This window comes from Gaeumannomyces tritici (assembly GCF_000145635.1).
Source record: "Gaeumannomyces tritici R3-111a-1 unplaced genomic scaffold supercont2.5, whole genome shotgun sequence".
Taxonomy (NCBI): Eukaryota; Fungi; Ascomycota; class Sordariomycetes; order Magnaporthales; family Magnaporthaceae; genus Gaeumannomyces; species Gaeumannomyces tritici.
Genome location: NW_008804549.1, coordinates 1,112,437 through 1,137,926, shown reverse-complemented (window position 1 = coordinate 1,137,926; position 25,490 = coordinate 1,112,437). Strand labels below are relative to the sequence as shown.

Genomic DNA, 25,490 nt, shown 5'->3' with positions numbered 1-25,490 from the left:
TCCCAAACTCCCCAGTGATGCTGTAGCCTGAACCCAACCATATATATCCCAACTCCTTGATGATGCAGCACTAGGTAGATCCCAATGATCCCCATGAAAACAAAAACCCAAAACGCCTTTTTTTTTTCTCAACCGAACCTCTCAGGTGGAGGCATGTCTTTCTTCTTGTTATACCGACGATCCCCGTGACAGGACGTCCCCTAGTACTGAGAGTCCAGGGACTCCCGCATGCGGCTGGAGCGCGTGGGCAGGAAGAAGTTCTCGTTGGACGCCGACCGCGAGCGGCCGAGTGCCGGGGGCTGGCGCTGCTGCTGCTGCTGCTGGGGCCAGGTCTCGGTGACGGGGCCGGACCGGGAGAACTGCAGCTCGCGGATGCGCTGCAGCTGGGGCTTGGGCGACGACGGCGGGGACGACAGGGGCGTGCGGGGGCTGGAGGCGCCCGAGGCGGTCATGTTGGCGCTGTAGTAGACGGAGCCGGACATTTTTTGTGAGGTGGTTGTTGGGAGGCGTGAGAAAGAAGATGTGGTTGTGTGAGTGGTGTGAGTGATGAGGATCCGGGCGCAATCAAGGGCTCGGGCTGGATGACTTTCAAGGGTGGGTGAAGTCGAGTGTCGAAAGAGGAGCAAGGGATGAAATTGTGAGGTGACAAGACAGCCAAGAGATGCGGATATGCGCGTGGGAAGCAATCGGAGAAAAGATGCTTTGCAGTGTTAGCTGTGTGTATCAAAGGCCCTGTGAGCTGCTCTGAGGATGAGGAATGAGATTGGAGGTGGTTGGCAAAGTCTCTTTGGCCAGTTGTTTATATAAAATCGTCGGGAACGGGGACCGACAGGGCTTCGTCAACTTGCTTCCAATATTCGCGGCATGCGAGCGGCACAGGCATCCCCAGAGCCATGTCCGACTTACTGGGCCAAGAGGCTTGATCACGCAGCCCTCGCTACCCTGGAGATTGCTAGTTCCACCGAGCCCGGCGAAGCAATCACCAACGGGGAAACCACCCCGCAGCCACGGTGTAATCCTACTGGACATGGGGTAGGTTGTGTGTGAGGGCATGTTTTGTTTCTCCTCCTCCCCGCGCCGCCCAACATCGAGCCCAGGGTGCGGGCAAACGAGATTGCCGCCTGCCTGCCTGCCTGCCTGCCTGCCAGCCCGCCCGCCCGTTCTCACTTTCTAAAGTTAGGAGCAAGGTAGCGTGGTGGACGGTTTAGTGGGCCGTTCTGCTTACTACACGCGCAGGCTGGGCGCCGTGGGCCGTGGCAGTGCGCCCCCAGAGCTATTGGGAGGCTTGGGGAGGGGCTGCGCAAACGCCGTTGTGGGAAGCCCAGCTAGGCCGCCAGCATTTTGGCTGAGGGGAGAGGAGGCACAGGCATAGGCCTTTGCAGCGCGGCGAGATCTGACTTGACAGACCTCCCGTATGCTCTGATTCGCCCTCTCGGGCCTCTGGTCCCTGACCAGGTGGCTCTCTCCCCTGTCCAAAAACCCCGGCGTCAGGCTGTGTGTGTGTGTCTGGACCATCTCATCAGCCATCTCAGGTCCTCCTTCCCCCTCATTGCGTGCATGGGTTTGTGCGCACGACACGGCATGGCCCAGCAGCCAGCCGTCCGCCGCTGCTCCTCAGAATCTTTCTGGACAGGCACGACCGGCAAGCGACGCGCTCTCAGGGACTGGGGCGAGGCAGGCACGCGTGCACGCGCGACGTTGTTACCCGACGTCTCAGGGCCCACCGCTGCTTCCCTGAATCGGGCATGGGGTGCTACTCCAGGCCACCCCTTGGTGCCTCCTAGAGTCCCTTTTTGTTTCTTTTTTCGGCAGCGTTTTCAGTGCCCACTATTGCTTGTGCAGGCGCGAGTCGGCCAGTGGCCGCAACGGAGCGCAGTCGACCTAAACCTTATCAGAGCACTTGCCCTGAGGCGCTGGCTGAGCAGGACATGAGGACATGAAGGAAGACTATGAGAAATAATGACAGATAATTATAAATGAGAATACAAGATAATATCATCGCATTGTCTTCTTAGATAGGTATCCAAATATTCACATCAAGTAACGTGCGTGCAGCCGACGTGACCCGACTTGCCCGCCCTTCCAAAGCCCCGCGTGCTTTCTCGGACTATTATTATAAGCGTACTTCGAGCCCGGCCCGCGAACTGACAGCTGGCCTCAGAAATCGGAAACGACTGGAACCCCAGCCGTGCGCTACCACCCAGAAATATTTCTCGCCTAGGAACAACGGGGGCGACCTGCCACGACGTCTGGTTAAAACCCCGACTCTACCCACGACCTGCACACAAAGAGCAAGTCTCTTTCCCCAATTCCCGGTGCACCAACGTACAGACACCAAAACCCCCACGCAGGGAAATGCAACAGCGGCCATGAAGATCTCGACACTATCGCTCGGCCTGCTGGCCCTCTTGACGCCGTTTGCGGCGGCCTGGAACAAGGAGGGTGAGTTGCGTTCCGTCCTCTCGTTGCGCTTTCTGAAGGCACATCTCTGTGGATGGTAGCACCCGTTTGGTTGCTTGTCAGACCATTGCTGACGCCGCCTCTCATTCATCAAAAAAAAAGACCGCGAGATCTTCCGCGTCCGCGACGAGCTCATCGCCGGCGAGGGCCAAGACGTGACCTTTTACGACTACCTGGGCGTCAAGCCCGCGGCTTCCGTCGATGACATTAGCAAGGCCTACCGCCAGAAGTCGCGCCAGCTGCACCCGGACAAGGTCAAGCAGCAGCTGACGGCGGAGCGCGCGCGCGCGGCCAAGGCCAAGGACAAGAATAAGAAGAAAAAGCCACCAACGCACGCCGAGGTCAAGGCGGCCATCAAGAAGGCGTCGGACCGCCAGGCCCGCCTGTCCATCGTGGCCAACATCCTGCGCGGGCCCAGCCGCGACCGCTACGACCACTTCCTCTCCAACGGCTTCCCGTCGTGGAAGGGCGCCGACTACTACTACAACCGCTACCGCCCCGGCCTGGGCACCGCCATGTTCGGCGTCTTCCTCGTGGGCGGCGGCCTGGTCCACTACCTGATCATGTACATGAACTGGAAGCGCCAGCAGGAGTTCGTCGGCCGCTACATCAAGTTTGCCCGCCAGACCGCCTGGGGCGATAGCCTCGACATCCCGGGCGTCGAGGCCGCCATCTCGCCGCCGTCGCCGCCGCCCGCCGCCGCCGCCGCCGAGTCTGAGGAGCAGCAGGCCGCCATGCCCATGAACCGCAAGCAGCGCCGCTTCCAGGAGCGCGAGACCCGCCGCGAGGCCACCAAGGGATCCGCCGTGGGTGGCGGCCGCCGCCGCAAGGCCTTTGCCGCCAGCGGCAGCGCCACCCCGACGCAGCAGTCGTCGGGCCCCACGGGTGCTAAGAAGCGCGTCGTGGCCGAGAACGGCAAGGTCCTGGTGGTCGACTCGCTCGGCGACGTGTACCTCGAGGAGCAAGACGAGGACGGCAACCTTGCCGAGTTCCTGCTTGACGTGAGTTCTACACTTTACTTTCCCCCGATGTGGTATTTCCTATCAAAAAAAAAAAAAAAAATTTAATGTCGTAATCTAACAAACTACCCCGCCCCACTTAGCCCAACGAGATGGCCAAGCCCACCATCAAGGACACGGCCCTGTTCCGCCTGCCCATCTGGGCCTACCGCTCGACCGCCGGCCGCATCCTGGGCGGCAACAAGGACTACGAAGCCCTCCCCGCCGAGGACATCGACGACGAGCCCACCCCGGCCGACGACGACGACTCGTCGGAGCCCGGCAAGCGCACGCCCAGCACCGACTCTGCCGAAGACTTTGAGCTGCTCGAGAAGTCGACCGACTCGCTCGGCGAGGCCAAGAGCGCCCAGGGCAAGGGCAACAAGAGCGCCAGCAAGCGCAAGCAGAAGAAGAAATAAACCAGAAAACGAAAGCAAAAACAAAAAAGTAAAGGGACATGGGCTTGTGGAATGTGGTGGGGAAGACGTGGCGCTTTGGCGCACCACGAGTCCCCCCCTCGCCTCTCGAACAACCTTTATTGGTGGCGCTTTGGGCTCGTATCGCATAGTACCCGCTACTGCTCTCTTCTTTTTTTTTTTTTTTTACGCGAAGCTTTCCATCTTTTTAACGTCTCATCGTCATCTGGAACGGAGGGGGCGGCGGTGGCGGATCTTGTACGGCGAGAGGCGCACACAAGGAGCTTTTGGCGTTTTTGTCCACAGTGCTACATGAGGTTGAGGGCGGATAAAAACATTCGGAACGCGCATGCGATGCAATAGAGATGCTCATTTACGAGCCTTGTTTTTTCTACACCTTTTCTGTGGCTAAATCCGGTTCGACTGGCTAGTGCAACGAAACAACGATGGCATGTATTTACGAGAAGGGTCCAGTGAAGCCGGAAGCATGAGGGCGGCTCATATCCGGCCGGATCTACAAAGGCGACCTGGACCATCTTTCAAATCACATGCTGGTACTTCCCAAAAGACAGGCCCGCTTATCGATGAGTATAGCGGGCGGTCATGTGCGCGCTTGGTGATGGTGATGGCGTCCATCGACAATAGACCGGCTGGCACTTGATGGCCGATCCGAGACTTTGTCAGTTCCACAACAAAGTCACATGATGCCCTTGACGGCTAACCACCGCCCTCACAGCCCGGATGCTCTCCAGTGCGTTGATCAGTTCTCGTTTGCGAGGGACTTCATGCTATGTATTCAACGCATAGCACGTAACCCGGGCAGATGCGTGTCGCAAAAATGGAATCCGAACAACACAAAAGGAAACATGTTGCAGGTAGAAGGGATTGGCACGGTGTGAGGCTATTCCGGTTGATATGCTCTAAGGAGGAAAGGATCTGAAGTGCAGGGTCCCGTAGGGCCTCTGCCCTTTATATACACGTGACTCCCTGTCCTCCTTGCTTACTAAGCTTCCCTCCTGACGCCTGGAAGCGTCATACGCTTCCAGGCAGGGGGACCGCTCTTCCGATGCCTCAGGCATCTGATATTTATGCCTAAGGCTTCCTCATGACAGTATATACTGTCTACTTTGTGACAAAACATCACGTCCTTTAGAGATACTCAGTAAGGGGTTTCCAGAAATTAAGGTAGCAGTTTCTTGTTCAGCGAAAGGGCCTCTCTCAAAAACAAGTCCATGGGACAAGAAGAAACCAAGACCTCGCACAGTCGCAGAACCGGCAAAAAACATAAGCTAGCGCTTGGTTCAGTTCAACGGCCTCCCCTGCCTCCCTCCGAAGAAGTCACCAAAAAGTGAGCTAGCAACTCTTGGTTTCGATCCAAGGACCTCCGGGTTATGAGCCCGGCGCGCTTCCCCTGCGCCAAGTTGCTGTTCTTGGATAAAATATTGACCTGATGGCTGTATTATGTGCGTTAGGGCTCCGGGGTGAGCCCTCACCCCTCCTCCCCCACTTGTGCTAACTTTTGGGGGCGGGGAGGCGGTCAGCCAGTCCGACGAAAATCGGCTTACGGGGGGGGGACATGGAATGGGGTGGGTGGGCTGGCCGGGTCTGCTCTCCACAGAGTGCAACGTGTTGGTATGACGCCTTCGGGTCCCACCTGCGCTCTCGCTCTGTCTCTCTCGGCATAAACAGTCGTCGTGGCCGCTTACCCGCCGTGTCTGTATAGAATCGCAGCAAGACATTATGCCCGACGGGGGACTCGGAGGACGGCGAGGAGCGATAGGGTTGGCTGATCCGGTCGGCCGGGCGTTAATGAAACACGCATTGGATATGATAGCTCTCTGACTTTTATGTCGATGCTACGTGGTACAAGTAAGGATGGTCGACGTTTACAGTGGAAGCCAGCGGCGGCATCGGGGGCTGATTGTCGTGTGCCTGCCTTCTCCATCCGTTTCGTTTCTATTTGTGGGGTTCCTCCACCTGGGGCGTGGTTGTTTCTGCCGAATCGGATCTCCGGAGTGTCGTCTCTCTCGTAACAGAGCTGCAAACCGAGAGGGAGGGGAAGGAGAGCTTCCATTCTACACAATGTTCCGAGTGCTTCGGAGTAAGACAGTTCGCTAGAGCAGCCAGTGGTCACCGTCCACGTCCTCGGGGAATAGAACCCGTTGGAAACAGCTTGGGCTTGCGGGCCCGTCCGGGCTGCAGTTTCTGCGCCATGGCACGATCCATCCGTTGAGATTTCCATCATGCCTTTGGAGGAAGTCAAGTTGGGCAACTACGGGTTGCATGTCGATCCCATTTACTCCCCGACAACCCCTCAGTTCACCAGCTATCTCGGGTATCATCCCATCCAAGCCCCTCGCTCCGCCAGCAGGACGTGAGAAGGGACGGCAGCCAACCAATTGATAACGGCAGGCGCATCCTTGCAGCACAAGGGATGGCCAGGCTGGCAAGGACAGCTCGTGTCATCGAACAAGCGGTGTCGCACCCACATATTATGCAGGCGGAACGCGTAGTATGCATGGAGGGGAGCTGACAGCTCTCTTCCCTGGCACCGCGTCTACGACGGAAGGCGGGCAAGGAAACAAGAGGGCTGCGACTTGGCCTGCTGTGATATGCCACCTAGTTTAAGGCCCGGCCGCGAAGGAGGAAAAAAAACACCGCGTATGCAAGAGAAGGGCGGGGCAGCAGGCAGGACCAGGGCGGTCGGGCACCAGCAGAAAAACCAAGAGAAAAATGGAATGGGGGGTAGAGGCCTGCCGCTTTACTGCACACACATGTGAATAAAAGCTGCACTCCCCCGGCCTTTCCCTCCTGGACCACCCTTTCTTCTTGTTTCCGGTCAACTTCCCTGGGGATAGGTTCCCGAACCTCCCCTTTTCCCCTTATTTCCCCCAAAACCTCAGACCCGAGACGGCTTCTGGACCGGCTCGAGCCTGGGGGCAAGCCACTCGGACCGTCTCTGTCTCGTGCTTCGGCCGAGGGAGAGTGAGTGGGGAGGGGAGCAACCAGGGGTGTAGCCACTTTTTGTGGCAGCACCGCCCTGCCACGGAAGCACGCAGCGCCTGCTTCTCGAAGCGAAGCGGATCGAGAGCGGCTGGTGACGCGCACGAGAGAGAGCCCACACGAAGCCCATCGTGACGGCTTCCAGATCAAAGAGGAAAGGTACGACTGATTCTATCGCTGCTGCCTGCGCCCTCCATCCTTCCCTCCAAAAGCTTCGTGCTTTCTTGCGTAACCCCCCTTCTGCTGGCTTCAACGGCAGCGTGGCCTTTTTTCTTCAGCTCACCGTCAGCCGGGCTGTTTGAACTTTGGGGCCTCGCTACTGGCCCATCCGGCAATTGGCACCCCTGCAAACGAACTGTCAGAAATAACCTAACAATTATTTAATTCTCAGCCAGTGCAACTTCCCCTTTTGACCACGAAGCTGCCACTACTTTTTTCTGCCCGTCCACTTCGACTTCTCAGACACAACATTCTCGACGGCTGCGGCCAACCAACCACCACCAAAACACACTCTCTTCCCACTCTCTAGTCCTTTGGACTGGTTCTACACAAACACTCATCCTACACCACACATAGCGCTCCCACGCCCCCACCCGCAACCATGACCGGCATCCAGATCCCGCTCGACATGTTGACGTCGCGCTTCAACCTGTCGGGCCGCCTCGCGGGCCTCAACCAGGCCGGCGTCATGAGCCGCTTCTCCAACCTGCGACCGATCGGCGAGTTCTGCGACTTCAAGCGGCTGTCCAAGCCCGAGAACTTCCACGAGGTGCAGTCGCGCGTCAACTACAACCTCAGCTACTACTCGAGCAACTACTCAGTCATGTTCGTCATGCTCTGCATCTACACGCTCCTGACCAACTGGTTCCTGCTCTTCGACATCATCTTCGTCACGGTCGGCCTGTTCATCATCGGCAAGCTCGACGGCCGCGACCTCGAGATCGGCACGTTCCGCGCATCCCCCTCGCAATGCTACACCGGACTCCTCGTCATCGCCATCCCAATCGGCCTGCTGTCGTCGCCCTTCAGCACCATTGCGTGGCTCATCGGCGCCTCGGGCGTCACCATCCTGGGCCACGCGGCCCTGATGGACAAGCCGATCGATGAGGCTTTTTCCGGGGAGGCGGTCTAGGCGGTCGGCCGCGAGCTCCCAAATTTTCGCCCCACGAGGGAAGACCATCAAGGCGCGGCAGGGGCAAGCAGAACCCTGCCGGCGCCGCCTGGGGAGGAGGAGAGGACGGTGGAAGGTTCGAGGAGGTTGACAGCGGCATCGACGAGGACGGTGCGTATGCGGTTGGGTTTCCTAACAGTTCTTCGTCCGCATTGGTGCGGCGGTCGGGCTACATGGACGATGAGGACGACGGGGAGGAGCCCGAGGAGTTGATTTGCGAGAGGGCCATGGCGAGGATCCGTGAGGCCAAGTCGCAGGGCCGCGGCGACGTGGACCTGACGCCGACCGAGGTGGCGGCCCTCACGCGCATGAAGGAGCGCAAGAAGAAGGAGGCCGAGCGGCGCCGCCTGGCCGAGAAGCGCGTCTCGGTCCCGCTCTCGTCGTTCGAGCTCGACGACGACGAGCTCCCCGAGCACCCGCCTCCTGGGGTGCTCGACGGCCGCGCCGAGCGCCAGGCATACCCACCCGTCGGCTACTTCCCGCCCCCGTCGGCCGTGCAGCCGCAATCAAGAAAGCACTCGGGCACCAGCTCGCACCGCGGCCGGCGCGGCGACGACGAGATGTACATGCTCCCCGCCGCCTCGGCCCCTTCACTCGACCCGGACTACTACATGAGCAACGCGGGCCCGCACGCGCCGCCCGGCGCCGTCGTGGCGGCCCACCGCACCTTCTCGGGCCCGCAGCCGCGGTCGAGGCGGCGCGGCGACGACATGAGCGACGAGGGCAGCGGCGACGAGACGGACAGCGACGAGTACAGGGACGGCGGCGCCCGTGGCCGGCGCGAGGCCACCATCATCGTCGAGGCGGCCCGCGGCGACCGGTCAATGACGCCGGACCTCAGGCGGTCGTCGCGCCGCAACGCCAGCAAGTCGCCCGCCAAGCGCAGCAGCAAGCCCGTCGCCGCCGACAAGGACAAGGGCAAGACGTCCACTGCCACCTCGACCAAGAGCCGCAAGAAGCGGTGATGAGACGGTCTGGCTCTGGCTGTCGTGCGTCGGCCACCTCACTAGCAAAGTAATTGCTGCACACGCGTCCAAGACGGAACATGAGGGAAAAGGAATGGGGACTAAAACGGGGGGATCGAGGATGGGTACTTTTTCCTGGCGTCTTTTTCATTGTTTGATAGACATGATTAGGTATCTGCATGATGTTTCCTGGTCATGTGGAGTTATTCTTATTTTTGCGTGGACGGTTTTTTTTTTTTCACTCTAACGAGCGACGTTCTTTACCTTGCGTTATTGTGTACCGTTCTCCATATTGACACAAGTGCATAACTCGCGATGATTCGTATCGCATTCAGAAAAACTGCTGGTCCAAAACTATTGCGCGCTCTTACACTTGCTCTAGCTTGTCACTGATATCTATCCAAGAAGATCCTTCGGAGGCATGACACCGGGGACCAGCCCTCACGCTGGAGACCTGATCCTACAGAGACCTCCCCTCCCCTCGTCCGTAGATGCCGACGCTCCCGGTAGACATCTGCCCGCCTGCCCGCCCGACTGATTACCTGCTTGCCTGAAGAATGGCCGGCCCAATACCCAAAACCGAAACACCGGAAAAAGCAACCCTATATAGGTATAAACGTAGACAAAGGAAATGGAATAGACGGGGCTTAGGAGAAGAACTTGGACACGCTGCCCATCCACCCTTTATTCCCACCACCACTGCTGCCACCGCCGCCAAACCCACCAAACCCGCCCAGCATGGACCCAAGCCCACCACCACCGCCACCACCACTGCTGCTCCCATACCCCTCACCATACCAGTCATCGTCATTATTGCGGCGGTACGTCGTCCGCCTCTCCCAGCTCTTATCGCCGTCCCAGCCCCGCGCGATGGTGGTGGCGGCGGTGGCGGCCGCGCCGGCGCCCGAGGCCATGCGGACGGCGTCGCCCACGAGCCCGACGCTGTCGCCCCTCATGACCTTTGCGCCCATGCCGAGCAGCGACTCGAGGGCGGCGGGCATGCGCATGCCGAAGCGGGCGAGCAGGGCCGTCAGGGCGCCGCCCGTGACGAGCGGCATGACGACGAGCATGAAGACGCGCAGCGGGTGGCGCTTGGCGTAGTGCACCAGGTCGCGCAGCAGGCGCTTGAGCTTGCGGTACGACCGCTGCATGAAGGACTGGCGCGGGGAGCGCTTGTAGTAGGACGGGGAGCGGCCCTTGTCTGTTGGGGGGGTGGGAGTGCTTGTTAGTGGGAATCGTGGTGCATGTGTGTGTGTGTGTTTGGACGAGAACAAGTGCCAATGATCGGACGACAAGTGTCGGACGATCAGACGGAGACAGAGAAAGAAGAAGAAAAAAGAAAAAAAGAAAAAAACTCACCAGCGCCAAAGCCAAAGAACGACCCCCTGCTCGAGTTGCCCAGCGGCAGGTTGAAGAAGGATTTTGCGTCGCCGCTGCCGCGGCGCTTCTCTTCCTTGCCGCTGCCGCTACCACCGAACAGGGACGAGTGCGAGGCGTTGTTCTTCTCGTACGAGCCGCCGCCGCCGCCGCCGCCGAAGATGCTCGAGATGCCGCGGTCACGGTCGCCGCCGCGGTCGCGCGACCGCGACCGGTGACGATGACTGCTGCTCTTGTGGCTGCCCTTGTGCGAGCGGTGCTTGCGCGACGACGACCCGTGGCCGCCGCCGACGCCGAGCGTCGATGCTGCGTCGTCGAAGAGGCCCATTCTGTCTGTGGGTGTGCGCTCTGTGTGTTGTGCTGAATTGTGTTGTGCTGTGTTGTGCTATGTCGTATTGTGTCGCCCCGTCTGTGCTTTTTGGGGGAGAAATGGGGGTTGACAAGGGCAAGAGTTGAGCTCCTGCGTGTAATACGATGATGATGCGATCGAGGAGGGTCGGTCTACTGTAGGTGCTAAGCTGGTAGCTACCTCAAAATGTGGGCGGAGGTTTTTCTTTTTCGCGGGGGAGAAGGCGGGTCGAGGCGAGGGATTATCGCGATCGATGGGGGGAGAAGCCGAGCACGGGCAGCGGAGAGTGGTCACGACTTAGTGTGTGTGTGTGTGTGTGTGCTACCAGAGCTGCTACAGGGAGGCTGGGGTTGAGATGAAGGAGAATAATAAGCCAGGGGTGAGAAAATCCCACAACGTAACGGGCGCAACACACGATTATTATCTTTTTTTTTTCCTTCTCTCTCTCACTCTTTCGCTTCCTCAACATCAGCTTTCTCACATGGCCACTGTCGATTGGCCCACACAGAGGCGTGCGTTCTCGAACTGCGAAAGATGCGCCCCTGAGCGGATTGGACAGACAGGTCCATCTTCCTGCCTGGTCGGGCGGATTGCAGTTCGTGCCCCATCCATTGGCTTTCTTTTTTTCGGCCCACAAGAGGACACAGGCACGCAGGAACTTGACCCCTGCCACCTCGATTTTTCCACCCCGAGCTCTTCACCGCCTGGCTTGACCCCCGGTTTGGCTGTGAGGGGGCGCGATGCAGGGCATGTGGGCCCTGATTGCTTGGCGCGCTGAAACCTGCCGGACCGGGGGGCCTCCCCTCCTGCACGGATGGCGCGAACCGGACGCCGCCAAGGTGGCCTGGTCCGCACTTGGGTAGGATGGCGACGAGGAGAAGGCGTGGGACGGGGTTCTGGAGCTGAGCTTCCGAAGTGTTCAGGTTCCCCGATCTGGCACACTGATCTTGGTGCGCTTTTTTGCAGGGTGGGAAAACACTCCCGGGCGGAAAGGGCTTCTCATAGGATGGCATGAAGGGGGGCACATGTCCGAGTGCCTGGTTTGGTTGGCACTCCGCTGACGACCCGTTGATACCAAGCTCAAGACAAAAACCAAACAACCCACAGTGCGCACATAGGGACCTGCAAGCCTCTATCGGCTCAATGTGAGCAAGCACATGCAGGACGCTGGGCGTTGAAGCCCACACTAACATGCGTCTATCCCATCGCTTAGAGCAACAGCAGCAGCAGTAGCAGCAGTAGCAGCAGTAGCAGTAGCAGCAGCAGCAGTAGCTGCCACGGGAATTCTTACTCGATCCGTGTGCGTGTCGGTGTGGGTCGGTCTGGCAATATCGATATGTCCCGTCATCGTTTTGCCCGCCTTCGGCATTGCACCCTTGGGCAGCTCTGCGTGTCTGCCTCTGCGAGGTCCCCACAGGTGAGGGCTCGGAACCAAGCTCTGCGCCCGGTCCAGACCCCGGGCCCCAGCCGTTATGTCGCTGTCGCTGTTGCTGTCGACGTGTAAGTCGACATGTCCACACGGCTAATGGGGGAAAAGCCCACAGCTTGCCCGGTTTTTGGGCGCCCCTTGCGGCGTGGTGCATGATGCACTTCACCTCGTATCGTCTCATTGTTGTTTTCTCTTCCTGTGCTGTCGGGCGAGAACGACAGCTGTCAACCGAACGGAGGCGTGGTGTGGTTACTGGGGGTGGTGTCACTGCAGGAGATGCTTGGCCGCTGGTTGGAGTCAAGCCCGGAGACGCACCGAGATGGGAGACGTCTACGTGTTCATTTATCCAACAGTGTGAATGTATGGCTATATACTCGGTAGGTAATGCAGACTGACAAGTTGTTCAGCGCACACCCGGTGACTATATACGTGCCTGTTTATGCGAGCGAGTTGTGATGGGATATGAGTGTGGGATATGAGGACATCAAGATCCAGAGCTTGGGAAAAAAATGACCTGAATTTCTAGGCAGACCCTAAATATAAAAGGGTGAGCCCAGAGTGATACTGACACGCATCTAAGAGTAGTTTGTGTTGCTTGTCTTCCCTGGATTTCACATGGGAAATATAGAAACGTCAAAGGGTCTTGCCATGCATTTCCCAAAATCCGATCCCAGAGACCCACTTCTTTCGACCAGCTGTGGCGCCTACTTCAGCCACACAAAAGCAGCAGCACCAGCCACACCCGCCCTAATCCAAGCTCTCCCCACCTCAGACGCCGCAACGCGCAGCTCCAGGTGCCTGAAGGGCTGACGCTGGCTGGAGCTTGCCTTGCCCGCCCCATGGATGCGGTATCGACAACACAAACCCCCAACGCCGCCGCCAACCGCCAACCGCCGCCAACCGCGCCCGATCTCCACGAAGCACCAACGAACAAGGCCTGCCTGTCGGACCGTCTGTCTAATCGCTTTTGTGGGAGTTTCCACTTCCGCCCGCACATACACAAGACACAATGGTGAGAGCTTCAAGTCGTCAACCTTCTCCGCTTCGACAGAGGCGGGCCCAAGCTCCTCCTCAACCACCACCACCACCACCACCACCACAACCAGCTAACATGGAACCTACCCTCCCCCCACGCAGACCTCGATAGGGACGGGCTATGACCTGGCAAACTCCATCTTCTCCCCGGACGGCCGCAACTTCCAGGTCGAGTACGCCGTCAAGGCCGTCGAGAATGCCGGCACGTCGGTAGGCATCCGGTGCAAGGACGGCATCGTGCTGGCCGTCGAGAAGGTCGTCACGTCCAAGCTGCTCAAGCCCGGCGCCAACAAGCGCATCGCCACTGTCGACAGGCATGTTGGAGTTGTACGTCTTTGCTCTCCTACTGCCCCCCACTGATATTCCCCTCCTCCCACTTCCCCGAGACAGTGTCACTAACCTCCTTCAACCACCCTCCCCCTAAACAGGCCTACTCTGGCATGGTCCCCGACGGCCGCCACTTCGTCGACCGCGCCCGCGACGAGGCCCGCTCGTGGCGCGACAACTTCAAGGCCCCCATCGGCACCGCCGAGCTGGCCGGCCGCATGGGCGGCTACCTGCAGGCCTACACGCTGTACCAGTCGGTGCGGCCCTTCGGCATCACCGCCATCGTCGGCGGCTGGGACTCGTCGCTCGAGCTGCCCGTCGACGGCGAGGTTGGCGCCGGGCCCTCGGTCGGCGCCGGCGGCAAGGCCGCGGGCAAGAAGCACGGCGGCGCCCGCCTGTACATGATCGAGCCCTCGGGCCTCTACTGGGGCTACTACGGCGCCGCCACGGGCAAGGGCCGCCAGGCGGCCAAGGCGGAGCTCGAGAAGCTCGACCTGGCCGGCGAGGGCATCTCGCTCCTCGACGCCGTCAAGGAGGCCGCCCGCATCATCTACGTGGCCCACGACGACAACAAGGACAAGGAGTTCGAGCTCGAGATGACGTGGATCAGCGACGAGGACGGCCCCACAAAGGGCCGCCACGAAGAGGTGCCCAAGAAGCTGCTCCAGGAGGCCGAGAGGTTGGCCAAGAAGTCGCTCGAGGATGATGATGATGAGGACGAGAAGAAGGACGACGACAAGATGGAGGACTGAGCGGGTGTTTTTTCCGCTCGTGGTGGCAAGCGGCTGCACTCGAGGGTTGCTGGTCAGAAGGGGATTACTAGAGGCTACCTAAACAGCTGATATATGCCAACCTGACAAGACCTTTGTATCTCGACATGAAAAAGAAAAAGAGATTATTGAAGATGACCAGTGTGTGTGTATGTGTGTGGAGTTTAGACTCAAATGCAGACAACGAGCGTTTGGGACAAAGACAGTGCGAGCTCAGGGAACTCGCAACATCAGAGAGCAACTGCCAGTTGGGCCCAGGCAACTGCCATGGAGCCCAACCAGAGTCGGGTCTGGTCATGGCGGGACTCCTGCACGGTTTGCTAGCAATGAACTGTGGAGGGGCTACGGACGCATAGCCTCTCTTGATAGATGGACACAGTCAGTCATCCGTGTTGGTGCAAAGTTAAACCGCGTACATGTTCGGGCATCGGTACTTGTGGCCATATCTATGTTCCACTCTTTTCAACGCTCATGTTGATTGGGTCGACCTTTCGTCCCCTCGCCCTCGACTTTTTTGTTTTTCTATATGGAATATACAAGATGCGCATGCATAAAACATTGTTCATGGCCCCGTCACTCAAGCAGCAGCAGGAGCAACCTCCTCTACGACAGCCTCCTTGGCCACCTGGCTCTGGGCCCGCGACTGGCACCAGTTAATCCACTCGACGAAGAAGGACGGCTGTATCCGCACCTTGCCCTGGAGCCAGGCCGTCTGCGTGTTGGCGTAGACGTGCACAACCCGCTCGTGGTTCGCGCCGGCGCCCACGACGGCTGTCGCCATGGCTAGGCTGGCCGTCGCTGCCGCCTTGGCGAAGGCGTGCGACTGGTCCCTGCCAGCCTCGTCGTGCACTAGCTTCAGCCTGGCCAGGAGCGCGTCGGCATCGACGTCCTCGGCCGCCGCCGCCTTGTCCGACTTAGTCTTCTTCCTGTGCTTAGGGAAGTCGAGCACGATGCCGCATGCCTTGCGCGACAGCGGCTTGTTTGTCGTGGTGCGGATGTGCTGGAGCAGGGGGAGTAGTAGGTCAAACGCGAGGAGGTAGTTGGGCCCAGCCGCCTCAGTTTTGACGTAGGCGGCCAGGAAGTCGAGCACGCGGTGCTTGAAGTTGATGACCGACTCCTTGGCGTCCTTCTTCTCCTTGCGCTTGTTGTTTCCTTTGACTCGGTGCTTGAAGTACTCGGCAAGCTTGTCGTCAAGCGCCACCATTTCTGAATCGGTCATATCGGCGTCGTCGTCTGACGACTCGGCTTCCTTGTCCTGATCCAGGCGATGCGTCCCGAGGATCTTGGCCAGGATCTCATCCGATTCGTCGTTGCCCTTAGTTTCAGTATCCTCGTCGCCCTCGTTGTCATCATCATCATCGTCGTCGCTATCGCCATCAGGAGCTTCAGCGTCGTTTCCGTCTGCCATGCCAATGAACTCAACGTCGGAATCAATCTCAGATAGCCCATCCTCCTCGTCATCCTCCTCTTCGTCACCATCGACATCCATCTCGTCCTCATCGGCGGCGTTGAAGAGAGTTTTCTGGCCGTTGACGTTCTCCTCGACCGAGAGAGTGTCGGTCAGCAGTTCGAGCGCCTTGGGCGTCATCAAGGGGCTAAAGGCCTCAAAGACGAGGAGCGATGCCTGGCGCATCAGGGACGACGGCTGGGCAATCATTGAAAGCAGAATCTCGACGAGGAATTCGGCCATGCCCGAACCGTCACCCGTCTCCTTCTCCTTCTCCTTGAGCTTCTCGTAACACTGTTTGGTGTCGGCAAGGACGTCGAACGCGTCGGGATCTTCGTTGTATAGTTGTAAGATGGCGATGGCGTGCAAAAGTGCCAGACCCTGGCGGGGCATACGCAGTGCAGCGGTGCCTGAGCCCTTCTTCTTCTCCGACTTCTTCACGAGCTTCTGAAGTCGTTCAAGGGCCGCCGCGAGTTCCAACTGTACGTCGTCGCCCATATCCATCGAATCAGGTTCCACGGACAACACGGCGTCGCAGATGTACGTAAAGTCCTCAGGGCGCTTGATCACCTTGGCGAATGAGCTGGTGAGGCGGACCCGGAGCGACGACCTGGTTTGTTCTGTCAGGTCAGAGTAGTCCCTGGAGTATGCCAGTTTGGCAAGCTCGAGGAGGGCAAGACCGCCGACAGAGTCGCCGTCCTTTTCGTCCTTGAGTTTCGGTTCTGTGCTCGCCATAACAAGCCTGGAGACGTAGTCTGCGTATATGCGTAGGCGCCTCTCCGCCTCGTCATCGTCCGCCGTCTTCTTGACAAGTGTCTGCAGAGTCTCCATGACGGCCTGGCCATCCTCTGGCCTTGTAAAACGCAGGATCTTCTCAACTGTCTTGTTGTGTGTCCGCTCATCAAAGTTGTAGGTACCGTTTTCGCCTAGAAGTCTGGGCAATATCCTCGAGAGAAGTTTCGGGTACTGCTCCACCGTCGTCTCGACCGCCTTCAGGGACTTGACCGCGGCGCGGTTGAGGTGCCGCCCCTCAGCTGATGCTTGGTTCATGAGACACCCCATCAAATGTTGACTGAAGATGGCCTCAACCATGGTAGGTGATGAGTGGTACGACTCGAGGACCTTCTGAAATAGCTTGAAGCCTGAGAGTTTCTGGTGGTCAGATGCGTTCTTGGAGAAGAACGACTCTGCATGAGTGTATTATATGTCAGTTAATGTGTATCGAAAACAATCCCAAAGAGGACGAGTTGACTTACGATCGACCACCCTATCCCAGAACACCTTGAACTCCCGTCCACTCTCCTGCTTCTTGAATGAGTCCAGAATAAGGTCCCAGACAAAGTGCAGCTGTGCCGTGGTGTACGATTGCTTGGCAGCCTGACCACCATCTTCGTCCGACAGCTCCTGCGTGCTCCCCTTGAGAACAGCGGCGGCATCCTGTAGAGACTTGGTCCCCAGTGGATCCTGCCACGGCTTGGGGAGCTTGATGTCTGAGAAGGCTCCCTGGGAAACCAGCCAGATGCCCAGGCCCTCAGGCGATTTTGCCAACCCGGCTTCGGTCAGCTCGTCCAGGGTCTTCTCGGCGAGCTTGCGCTTCATCAAGGGTACAGCCTGGGCTATGACGAAGCCACACTGCGGCTGCAGCCACGACTTCTTCTTGGAAAGCTGGAGCAGAAGCTTCAGCACGGCCTTCCATCGAGTCTTGTCGGTAAACAGCACGCCGGCCTGGACGAAGCAGCGCAGACCGAACAGGCGGCCCCACCAGTTGTCGCGCTCCTCCTGGCCAAGCACCTTTCCGACCGTCGTGGTCTTCTCGACGAGCAGGCCGAGGAGCACCTCAAAGGTCAAACCTGGGTAACGGGATGAGGCAAGGTCCTTCTCGCCGAGAAGCTGGCGGATGATTTCGACAAGAACGTAGCTGAAGCCAACGCGAGCGGCATCGCTGCCACTCGAGAGACCCCTGAAGAGGCGGCGCTCAAGGTGGCGGCGGAGGACAGACTCGGGGACGCCGCTCTCCTTGTCCGTTCCCTCCTGGTCCGCACCCTCTCCTTCCTTGACTTTGCTGCTCTTCTTCTTCTTCGTGCTTTTGCTCCCACTGCTGTTACCAAGCAGGCACGAGACAATGACGTCGCTGGCGCGCAGGCGGTCCTCAACATCAGTGCTGCTAAGGAGCTTATACAGCCCTCGTTCCCGCTCATGGTCCTCGGGCTTCATGTCCTCGACGAACGGCCGCCGGTCGGCGAGCAGCTTGGCGGTCAGGGCCTTGGGCAGGCCTGGCCCCGAAGCACCCAGGGAGCTGCCGCCGCCATTGGCATCGGGCTTAGCTCGCTTGCTCGCGGGCTGGGGGCCACCGTTGGGAGGACCCTTGGCGGGGCGTTTCCTTTTTGCGCACATTTTGTGAGAGACTGTTTGTCCTTGCACAGCGCTCGAGTCTTGAAGACCTGTTCTGCAGACCCAATAGCGTGTGCCAGGTTTTTCTGGCGCGTCGATCACAGCTCCTCTCCGCGCGCAGCGACTCAATCGATGTCGCGATTTCCAGAAATTTTCTGCCGTCAAAATCTCCGATAAGATAAGACGACTGGTGGCGGTGGGAAGGGGTTGTCAGATCTGCCGATCCTCCCATACGTAAGCAAGCCATGGACTGGACCGGACGAGAGACATGGCGCATGGGTGCTAGGGAAGGAGCTCCCGCAACGGTTGATCTGGTCGCCCCACACGTTTAATTCGAAGAGTTTCCCCTGAAGTGCGCCCACCATCCGATCTCAATTTTTCTCAGACAATGAAGGAAACGAATTCGAAGCTCGGGCTTTCCATGAGGTCCCTTCACTTCGTTTGCAAACAGAGGACAAAACGTCAGCCACCACAGCCGCGGGTCTGCTTGAGCCTGCCCGTGCATGTGGTTGTCAAATCAATGCGCCGAAGGAGGGTACATCGTTGCGCACCAATAGGACAAGGGCAGATGGACGGCAAAGGAAGGGGAAAAGGGGTATCATTTGAGGGAGGCGTGGCGACCACCAATAGGCGGCCAGGGGCGCCGAGACGGCAAGACGGATGCCGCGCCGTCGCTGTGTGTCCCCGCCAAGTTGCACTACCAGGTACGGTCTTGGCTGTTGCCGCAAGTCGGGGAGGGCGACTCGCTCCTTCCCTGGTCTTGTCGAGTCTGAGCCAGCACTGGCCAGCCGCCAATCCCGTCCTCTCAAAGCGCCCTCAGAGGATCATGGAGCGATTCCCCTCGCTGTCGTGGTCCCCACATATCCCCTCCCCTGAGTTCGTAATTAACCCTTCGGTTAGTTTTTCTCTGCACTCTTTTCTCCGCCCTTTCGAGTTCCATTCTCTCCGCTCCTTTCGCTCGGCCTCTCTTCCTTCATCGACGGGGTTTCCCAGTCAGCCACTCTTTTGCGTGTCTTTCTCTGCCTTTCTGTGCCCTTCGGGCTACCGGCGAGTCCATTGGACGTTGAGCACGCGACGTTACGTCTTGCGTCTTGTGTACGAGGGCCACGAGCTTTCATTGATGTCGTGTGCCTTATCCTGATCTTTTCTTCCCTATCTCTGAAGCCTGGGGCGATCCGTCTTCGCTTCACCGTTGCATCCTCCAGGCCTACCTGCGACTCGTCCAAATACCACGGCACCAGACGGTTTGACATAGCACTGTCGCCAACGTCAAGGCGAACGCACTCATTAGCGGCCGCCACACCCCGACGCACGGCCCGACTCGGCCTCCGCTCGTCGGCGCAAATATTCCGTCATGTTCGTGGCACCGCGGGGCCGCCGGCCTCTGACACTGGTGCTGGGTATCTTCGCATTCTTTGCCCTCGTGCTCTACTCGAGCGGATCGCGTCCCTACTACACTCCGACCACCTTCGGAAGCCGCCCCTTGACCAAGGCACCCCTCCAACCAGCAGTCTCATACGAACATGACCGCCCCTCCAGCGAGCTAGTCCAGTTCTGGACCGAGGTCCTCGACGCCATGCTGCAGCTGAAGCCCAATGCGGCACCCATCAAGAAGATGGAGCTGCCGCCGCTCAAGTTCTTCACTCCTGAGGAGCTCAAGGCCGACGAGCCCTGGACGCGCTACGACGGCCTCGAGCTGTCCAGCCGCGACGTTGAGGGGATCCGCAGCACCCATGCCCAGTTTGTCGCCGTCTCCAAGCAGCTGGCGCCCCGGATGCCCTACCGCAGACACTCGCGCGGCATCGTCATGACGGCGGGAGGCAAGTACATCGGCAACGCCATTCTCTCGCTGCTTATGCTGCGCCGCACTGGCTCGACCCTCCCCGTGCAGCTCTTCCTCGACTCTCCCGACAAGTACGCCACCGAAATGTGCGATACCACCATGGTCGAGCTCGACGTTGAGTGCCGCAGCATGGATGCCGTTTTCAAGACGACCCCGCAGCTGCCCAAGCTCAAGAAGTTTCAGTACAAGGTCTTCTCCATCCTCTTCTCGTCCTTTGAGGACGTTCTGTTTCTTGATGCCGATGCCTTTCCCATCCATAACCCAGACCACCTGTTCGACGTCGAGCCATTCAGGAGTAGGGGCATGGTTACCTGGCCCGACTTCTGGGTTTCGACGTCCTCCAGGCACTTTTATGACATTGCCGGCATCCCTGTCCCCCCGATCGAGACGCGCCGTTCGTCCGAGTCGGGCGTCATGCTGTATAGTCGTCGCACGCATGCCGAAAGCTTGCTCCTCTCGACGTACTACAACTTTTACGGACCCGACTACTACTACAAGCTCCTGTGTCAGGGTGCTCATGGCGAGGGCGACAAGGAGACATTCATGCATGCAGCCCTGGCACTGAACAAGCCCTTCTATGACGTCAAGACCAATATGCAGTTTGGTGGCCGTTGGATCAATGGCTCCTATGAGACGTCGGCCATGATGCAGGCAGACCCGATGGAGGACTATAGCCTCAACGCCCGCCTCACAGGCATGGCCAAGAACGCCACCTTTCTGGGAATAACCGATGCACGCTACTTTTTCATCCACCAAAACGTCATCAAGCTCAACATGAACAAGCTTAGGGAGTCGATGGAGCCGGCCTGGAGGAAAGACGAGAAAGGCTATCCCCAGCGCCTTTGGGGCGATCAGTCGCGTCTCGCCGAGACTGCCGGGTTTGATGTCGAGAAGGCCATGTGGGAAGAGATTATCCAGGTCAACTGCCATCATTCATTCCTTGCCGAGTGCAATCAACTGAGGCGGTGGTACAAGCTTGTCTTCCCGGATCCCAATGCTAAGAAGAAGGGGGATCAGGGAGACAAGAAGGATGAGAAGGCGGGAAAGAAGGAAGAGGTCAAGGCAGATGAGAAGAAGGAGGAGAACAAGGTTGAAGGAAAGACGGAGAGGAGGCGAAGGAGGAGTTCGGCCCGCTAACGACCATGAACACTGCCAACCTCTCTTCTCTTTTGGGCATTCGAATTATGCGATGGGCTTTTTGGGGTGCGCGGTCAAGGAGGAGGTTTTCAGGGACGCGGCCTCGTCTTGAGTCTTTTGGTCCAGACCTCACCACGCCCGGTCGACTGTGGAATACACCCAAGCGCTTTTAAAAGGGTCTGGACGGACCGGGATTGGGAGGAAACAGGACGTCGCAAAGAAGCGGTTCTGCGAGAAATAATGAGTTATAGGGACACGATACCCAGGCATTGCTGTCACGACGTGACGGCGATAAACAAGCATACAAGACTGCTGCTACTAGCAAGCAGCATTTTCTATTTAGGAATTCAAGTGTAAAATATCCGTACCCCGTTTGCGGCCAAGATTCATGGTGCCACCAGTTCAAGACCTGCCACGCACATGCAGCCTCCTCTGATGCAAGTGGTGCTCTCGTGTAGCTTTCCAATGTCCACCAAGTCGAAGCAGTAGTTACTCCCAGCCCTTACCCAGAAGGACGTCTCCTCTGTGGGATGCTTGGTGCTGTTCGGTGGAACCCCTGGTCAGACAGATCAAGAGACATGCGGGCCGTGGCAAACTCCAGATGTGTGGCGTCCGTCTCAGGGCAGAAAATAGTCATCTCGGCCCCGAGTGTAGCAGGTTGACCGGCCATTTGCGAATCAAGGTACAATGAAATCCGCTCCAGTGACAGATGGTAGGAGAAGCTGGGCCAGGACAGCCAGTGACCCAAGCCACAGTCAAATCCGGGATACGAGGACTTGGGGGTGGACGGCGGGGAAGATATCAGTCGGCCGGGAGGGCCGCTAGTGTGACCTGATCGATACACCACATGTCTCACGGGCCGCCAAGGATCGAGAGAAGCACAAGATGGTGGTTGGTGGACATCTAGGCGAGTGTGAAGACACAAGTACGTGCAAGAGGAATAACAGGCGTTTGGATGTTTGCAGATTCTCGAGCAGGTGCCCAGCAGCCCAGTCAAGCCCGCTGAACGGACGGTCACTCCTCAGCAGGAAAATGCTAGGGTGCATGGAAATTAATAATGATTGCCCGTTCCCAGTCTCCCTGCTGCCATCTTATAGCCATGCGTGCCATGGTGAATGTTGCAAAAAGGCAGCTTAGTTGTCTGGGTGCATCATAGTGGGCTGCAGGATGTGATCTATTTGGGCAAATGTCATAGATACGGAAAGATGCACCATAGTGTGCCGATTCCCAGGGGGTAGAGACTGCAGGGAGGATCGAGAGGAGAAGAGTGGGCGAGGAGCGAGAATGGAGAGTGGGAGCACTGCTGTGGCAGCTGCCCCTTGATGGCCTTTCATGTCAGTCCATCCAAGAGACCTGCGAGGCCCAGACCGCATCCGATTTAGCAGATTAGATGTAAAAGCCCTGTGACGACAAAGCTGGAGGAATGCGGAGATTGCTATTGCAATCTTGTACTTGCTGCCTTCTTCTTTTCCTTCTCGTGCCCGTTTGACGCCGCCATCAGAAGGCGCTCACCCGGCGCTCACTCTCGATGCAGATTGGACCACTTACGAGCTCGTCTTGCTTTTCTTTTATTCTTCAGCTTGCAACCCTCTTCTTCTCGGAGTATTCCATTAGGTCTCATCTGCTTTAGTCACAGCGCGAGATAGTTCTGGGTGGGAATTTGTGGCTGCGAGCGCGTGGCAAGGAGGGAGACGCTAGCCTTTGCCGAAAAGGGGTCTGAATAAGAGCCGAATAAGAGCCTCAATAACGACATGCCATCCACTCCGCCCACTTTCGCATGCTTCCGGAACGCACTTTCCCCGAACCCTCTCGTCACATCACTGATCCTCTCCCTTGCCTATACGCTAGCAGTCTCGTCGAAAGATTGAGTCCACCACCAATATGGCGCATATGGCTGCAGATGTCGAAAGACGTACTAAAGGAGCACAGCATATCCCACCTCTCCCTCCGCGCCTCCCATGGCAGTTACACACGAGGCCAATGCTCGCCTCCCCCTCCCACCTTCTCGTGTGATATCCCCCTCCTCGGCACATGTCTTATCGGCTCGGATCCGGCATCGACGAGGACAGGCCGTGCGCCGGACTTCGTCGGGCTTTGTCCCCCTATTGAGGTTCAAAGAATGCACGTCACGGCCATCGTCGAGGCTCGAGGCGAGCCATCCCGAACTCGGGTCTGAATAGCACCTCGCTTTCCTTGTTCTCGCGAGCCACGAGGCTGTTCCCAAGCTCCGATTCCAGGTCACGCCGTCCGAGTCCTACATCTTTTTCTTTCTTCTCCCATAAGAGCCCAGGCTTTCTCGTTTGTTCGAGGAGTGGAGCCCCCCGTCCTATTCAGAGTCGGCGCCGACCTGCCCCTGAATAGCAAAAGGCGCATATTGCCATCTTTTGAAGCGGAGCTCCTGGGGAAGCCCCCATTGAGTCTCTTTCTCTATAAGATGCCATGCCGATCCCCCCATGCGCACACACCTGTCCCTCGTCTTCCCGCCACCCCATCTGAGGCATACACAGACAAGTAAAACAACATCCTCTCAACAAGCATCCCGACTCTCCACGAGTTCCACCTACCCCAGACGGTCCCTTGCCAGACCGGAATAGCCAAGAACACTATCAGTCATACCCACTCTACTTATACCACCACTACAAAGCACAAGTGCAACAACAACAACCAAAAACAAGCAAGACCTATGAAGATCACCATCACCATCACCGCCCTCCTGGGCGCCATGGGCGTCAGCGCCGCGGCCGTCGCCGCGGCTGACCACCAGGAGATGAAGCGCTTCTGCGGCGCCGAGGGCCAGGGCTGCTGGCAGGTCAAGCGGGCGGCGGCGGACCTCGCCGCCGTCCTCACGGCCCGCGACACCTCGGCCCTCGACACCTCCGACATCGTCGCCCGCCACATCTCGCACCAGCCGGGCGGCGCCGCCTACATGGCCAAGCGGGCCGTCGAGGCGCTCGCGGTGCGCGTGGCGTCGACGCAGGACGACCCCGAGGCCTTCTTCAACGCGCTCGAGCTCGACGACGCCTTCTTCCCGGACTCGCCCGCCCACCCGGACGACGACGCCGACGACGCCGGCACCGACGAGCTCACCAAGCGCCAGAACGGCTGCCGGTACCGCGGCCAGAGCTGCTGGAAGCGCGACGAGTCCTCGGGCCAGCTCGTCCAGGTCCGCGACGGCCTGGCCGCCCACGAGGTCGCCGAGCTCGCCCGCCGCGCCGACATGGCCAAGCGCCAGAACGGCTGCCAGTACCGCGGCCAGAGCTGCTGGAAGCGCGACGAGTCGTCGGGCCAGCCCGTCGAGGTCCGCGACGTCCACCCCTTCCCCGAGGACCTGGTCGTCAAGCGCCAGAACGGGTGCACGTACCGCGGCCAGCCCTGCTGGAAGAAGACCAAGCGCGACCTGACGACAACCGAGATCGACCTCGAGAAGCGCCAGAATGGCTGCCGCCACCGCGGCCAGTCCTGCTGGAAGCGCGACACGGACGTGCTCGAGGCCCGCCAGAACGGCTGCCGGTTCCGCGGCCAGTCGTGCTGGAAGCGCGACGTCCTGGTACAGGACCACGCCAGCGACAAGCGCTGGTGCCACGAGGCCGGTAACGCCTGCGCCGTGGCCAAGCGCGCTGCCTCGGCCGTCCTCGAGGCGGCGGCTGCTGACCTCGAGAAGCGCCAGAACGGCTGCCGCAACCGCGGCCAGAGCTGCTGGAAGCGCGACGAGGCCGGCCTGCTCGAGGTCCGGCAGAACGGCTGCCAGTACCGCGGCCAGAGCTGCTGGAAGCGCGACCTCGAGTCCGGCAAGGAGGTGCTGGCCCGCGACGTCAGCATCGCCGCCCGCTGCAACGGCCCCGCCGGCGAGTGCACAAAGGCCGCTCGCGACCTCGAGGCCGTCGAGATCGCTGCCCGGGAGGTCCTCGCCTCGCTCGAGTAGTTTCCTTCCCTTCTCTGTTTCCCTTTTCTTTTTCTTTCACGCTCGCGTGCCCTCTTTTTGGTATATCCCAGGAGCTGGCTCCGTCCACCGGCAACGACTGACAACGGAGCCTGGCGCCATATTTCCTAATTGTATTTCCTAATCCCTAAAACATGCTCGGCAACACTGCCAGGTTTTATTTTTTGCTATCTCGCGACCTATTTATCTTTGTTCATCTCGACCAAAACCAACACCAAAATTCGAACAGACTCTACGGCTTCGTCACAAAAACTCCTTTATTTCATCTTTGGAGGGATGCTCCCTGATCCTGGAGCAGGAAGACATCCCACCAAACCCATCCTTCATATTTCGTGGCGGTTTTGCTCTCACCAGATTGAGGCAGCCAGCTATTTCTGCTGTCGCATGACAAACTCTGCGATACTGACGAGCCGGAAAGGGGCATGTTTCGGG

The 25,490-nt window shown here is 58.9% G+C and overlaps 11 protein-coding genes and 1 non-coding gene across 12 annotated transcripts; 6 read left to right on the top strand and 6 right to left on the bottom strand.

The window, feature by feature from the left end:
* Nucleotides 1-200: 200 nt before the first annotated feature.
* On the bottom strand, nucleotides 201-482 carry GGTG_09376 (hypothetical protein; the record flags this gene model as incomplete). Its single annotated transcript, XM_009227220.1, has 1 exon — nucleotides 201-482. The coding sequence occupies one exon, from the start codon at nucleotides 480-482 to the stop codon at nucleotides 201-203; it is 282 nt and encodes a 93-aa protein (XP_009225484.1).
* Nucleotides 483-2,124: 1,642 nt separating this feature from the next.
* GGTG_09375 (DnaJ domain-containing protein) lies at nucleotides 2,125-4,506 on the top strand. The gene is made up of 3 exons (XM_009227219.1): nucleotides 2,125-2,442; nucleotides 2,563-3,461; nucleotides 3,563-4,506. Exons 1-3 carry the CDS (start codon nucleotides 2,370-2,372, stop codon nucleotides 3,875-3,877), a joined length of 1,287 nt encoding a protein of 428 aa, XP_009225483.1. The 5' UTR covers nucleotides 2,125-2,369; the 3' UTR covers nucleotides 3,878-4,506.
* GGTG_09374 (hypothetical protein) lies at nucleotides 4,029-4,826 on the bottom strand. The gene has a single exon (XM_009227218.1). It carries the CDS (start codon nucleotides 4,408-4,410, stop codon nucleotides 4,183-4,185), a length of 228 nt encoding a protein of 75 aa, XP_009225482.1. The 5' UTR covers nucleotides 4,411-4,826; the 3' UTR covers nucleotides 4,029-4,182.
* A 402-nt stretch (nucleotides 4,827-5,228) lies between these two features.
* Nucleotides 5,229-5,300, bottom strand: GGTG_20188. Its single transcript has one exon. It is a non-coding gene; the product is annotated as a tRNA-Met (tRNA).
* Nucleotides 5,301-7,478: 2,178 nt separating this feature from the next.
* GGTG_09373 (hypothetical protein) lies at nucleotides 7,479-8,009 on the top strand (the record flags this gene model as incomplete). Its single annotated transcript, XM_009227217.1, has 1 exon — nucleotides 7,479-8,009. One exon carries the CDS (start codon nucleotides 7,479-7,481, stop codon nucleotides 8,007-8,009), a length of 531 nt encoding a protein of 176 aa, XP_009225481.1.
* Nucleotides 8,010-8,275: 266 nt separating this feature from the next.
* GGTG_09372 (hypothetical protein) lies at nucleotides 8,276-9,013 on the top strand (the record flags this gene model as incomplete). The annotated part of the gene is made up of 1 exon (XM_009227216.1): nucleotides 8,276-9,013. One exon carries the CDS (start codon nucleotides 8,276-8,278, stop codon nucleotides 9,011-9,013), a length of 738 nt encoding a protein of 245 aa, XP_009225480.1.
* Nucleotides 9,014-9,120: 107 nt separating this feature from the next.
* GGTG_09371 (hypothetical protein) lies at nucleotides 9,121-11,326 on the bottom strand. Its single transcript, XM_009227215.1, has 2 exons — nucleotides 10,373-11,326; nucleotides 9,121-10,214 (listed from the first exon to the last, which is right to left on the bottom strand). The coding sequence occupies exons 1-2, from the start codon at nucleotides 10,716-10,718 to the stop codon at nucleotides 9,661-9,663; spliced, it is 900 nt and encodes a 299-aa protein (XP_009225479.1). The 5' UTR covers nucleotides 10,719-11,326; the 3' UTR covers nucleotides 9,121-9,660.
* Nucleotides 11,327-11,925: 599 nt separating this feature from the next.
* GGTG_09370 (hypothetical protein) lies at nucleotides 11,926-12,087 on the bottom strand (the record flags this gene model as incomplete). The annotated part of the gene is made up of 1 exon (XM_009227214.1): nucleotides 11,926-12,087. The coding sequence occupies one exon, from the start codon at nucleotides 12,085-12,087 to the stop codon at nucleotides 11,926-11,928; it is 162 nt and encodes a 53-aa protein (XP_009225478.1).
* Nucleotides 12,088-12,970: 883 nt separating this feature from the next.
* Nucleotides 12,971-14,438, top strand: GGTG_09369 (proteasome component C1). Its single transcript, XM_009227213.1, has 3 exons — nucleotides 12,971-13,180; nucleotides 13,306-13,530; nucleotides 13,632-14,438. The coding sequence occupies exons 1-3, from the start codon at nucleotides 13,178-13,180 to the stop codon at nucleotides 14,280-14,282; spliced, it is 879 nt and encodes a 292-aa protein (XP_009225477.1). The 5' UTR covers nucleotides 12,971-13,177; the 3' UTR covers nucleotides 14,283-14,438.
* A 216-nt stretch (nucleotides 14,439-14,654) lies between these two features.
* Nucleotides 14,655-18,297, bottom strand: GGTG_09368 (hypothetical protein). The gene is made up of 2 exons (XM_009227212.1): nucleotides 17,004-18,297; nucleotides 14,655-16,934 (listed from the first exon to the last, which is right to left on the bottom strand). The coding sequence occupies exons 1-2, from the start codon at nucleotides 18,139-18,141 to the stop codon at nucleotides 14,878-14,880; spliced, it is 3,195 nt and encodes a 1,064-aa protein (XP_009225476.1). The 5' UTR covers nucleotides 18,142-18,297; the 3' UTR covers nucleotides 14,655-14,877.
* Nucleotides 18,298-18,495: 198 nt separating this feature from the next.
* GGTG_09367 (hypothetical protein) lies at nucleotides 18,496-21,549 on the top strand. Its single transcript, XM_009227211.1, has one exon. The coding sequence runs from the start codon at nucleotides 19,493-19,495 to the stop codon at nucleotides 21,116-21,118; it is 1,626 nt and encodes a 541-aa protein (XP_009225475.1). The 5' UTR covers nucleotides 18,496-19,492; the 3' UTR covers nucleotides 21,119-21,549.
* Nucleotides 21,550-23,801: 2,252 nt separating this feature from the next.
* On the top strand, nucleotides 23,802-25,040 carry GGTG_09366 (clock-controlled pheromone ccg-4; the record flags this gene model as incomplete). Its single annotated transcript, XM_009227210.1, has 1 exon — nucleotides 23,802-25,040. The coding sequence occupies one exon, from the start codon at nucleotides 23,802-23,804 to the stop codon at nucleotides 25,038-25,040; it is 1,239 nt and encodes a 412-aa protein (XP_009225474.1).
* Nucleotides 25,041-25,490: the final 450 nt, after the last annotated feature.

Coding starts and splice junctions, on each gene's coding strand:
- GGTG_09368 (XM_009227212.1), bottom strand. CDS start 18,141: ATGTGCGCAAAAAGGAAACGCCCCGCCAAGGGTCCTCCCAACGGTGGC. Junction 16,935..17,003: donor CTGGGATAGGGTGGTCGATC/GTAAGTCAACTC, acceptor ACACTCATGCAG/AGTCGTTCTTCTCCAAGAAC.
- GGTG_09374 (XM_009227218.1), bottom strand. CDS start 4,410: ATGGTCCAGGTCGCCTTTGTAGATCCGGCCGGATATGAGCCGCCCTCA.
- GGTG_09371 (XM_009227215.1), bottom strand. CDS start 10,718: ATGGGCCTCTTCGACGACGCAGCATCGACGCTCGGCGTCGGCGGCGGC. Junction 10,215..10,372: donor GTTCTTTGGCTTTGGCGCTG/GTGAGTTTTTTT, acceptor CCCCCCCAACAG/ACAAGGGCCGCTCCCCGTCC.
- GGTG_09375 (XM_009227219.1), top strand. CDS start 2,370: ATGAAGATCTCGACACTATCGCTCGGCCTGCTGGCCCTCTTGACGCCG. Junction 2,443..2,562: donor GGCGGCCTGGAACAAGGAGG/GTGAGTTGCGTT, acceptor TCAAAAAAAAAG/ACCGCGAGATCTTCCGCGTC. Junction 3,462..3,562: donor TTGCCGAGTTCCTGCTTGAC/GTGAGTTCTACA, acceptor CGCCCCACTTAG/CCCAACGAGATGGCCAAGCC.
- GGTG_09369 (XM_009227213.1), top strand. Junction 13,531..13,631: donor TCGACAGGCATGTTGGAGTT/GTACGTCTTTGC, acceptor CCCCCTAAACAG/GCCTACTCTGGCATGGTCCC.
- GGTG_09367 (XM_009227211.1), top strand. CDS start 19,493: ATGTTCGTGGCACCGCGGGGCCGCCGGCCTCTGACACTGGTGCTGGGT.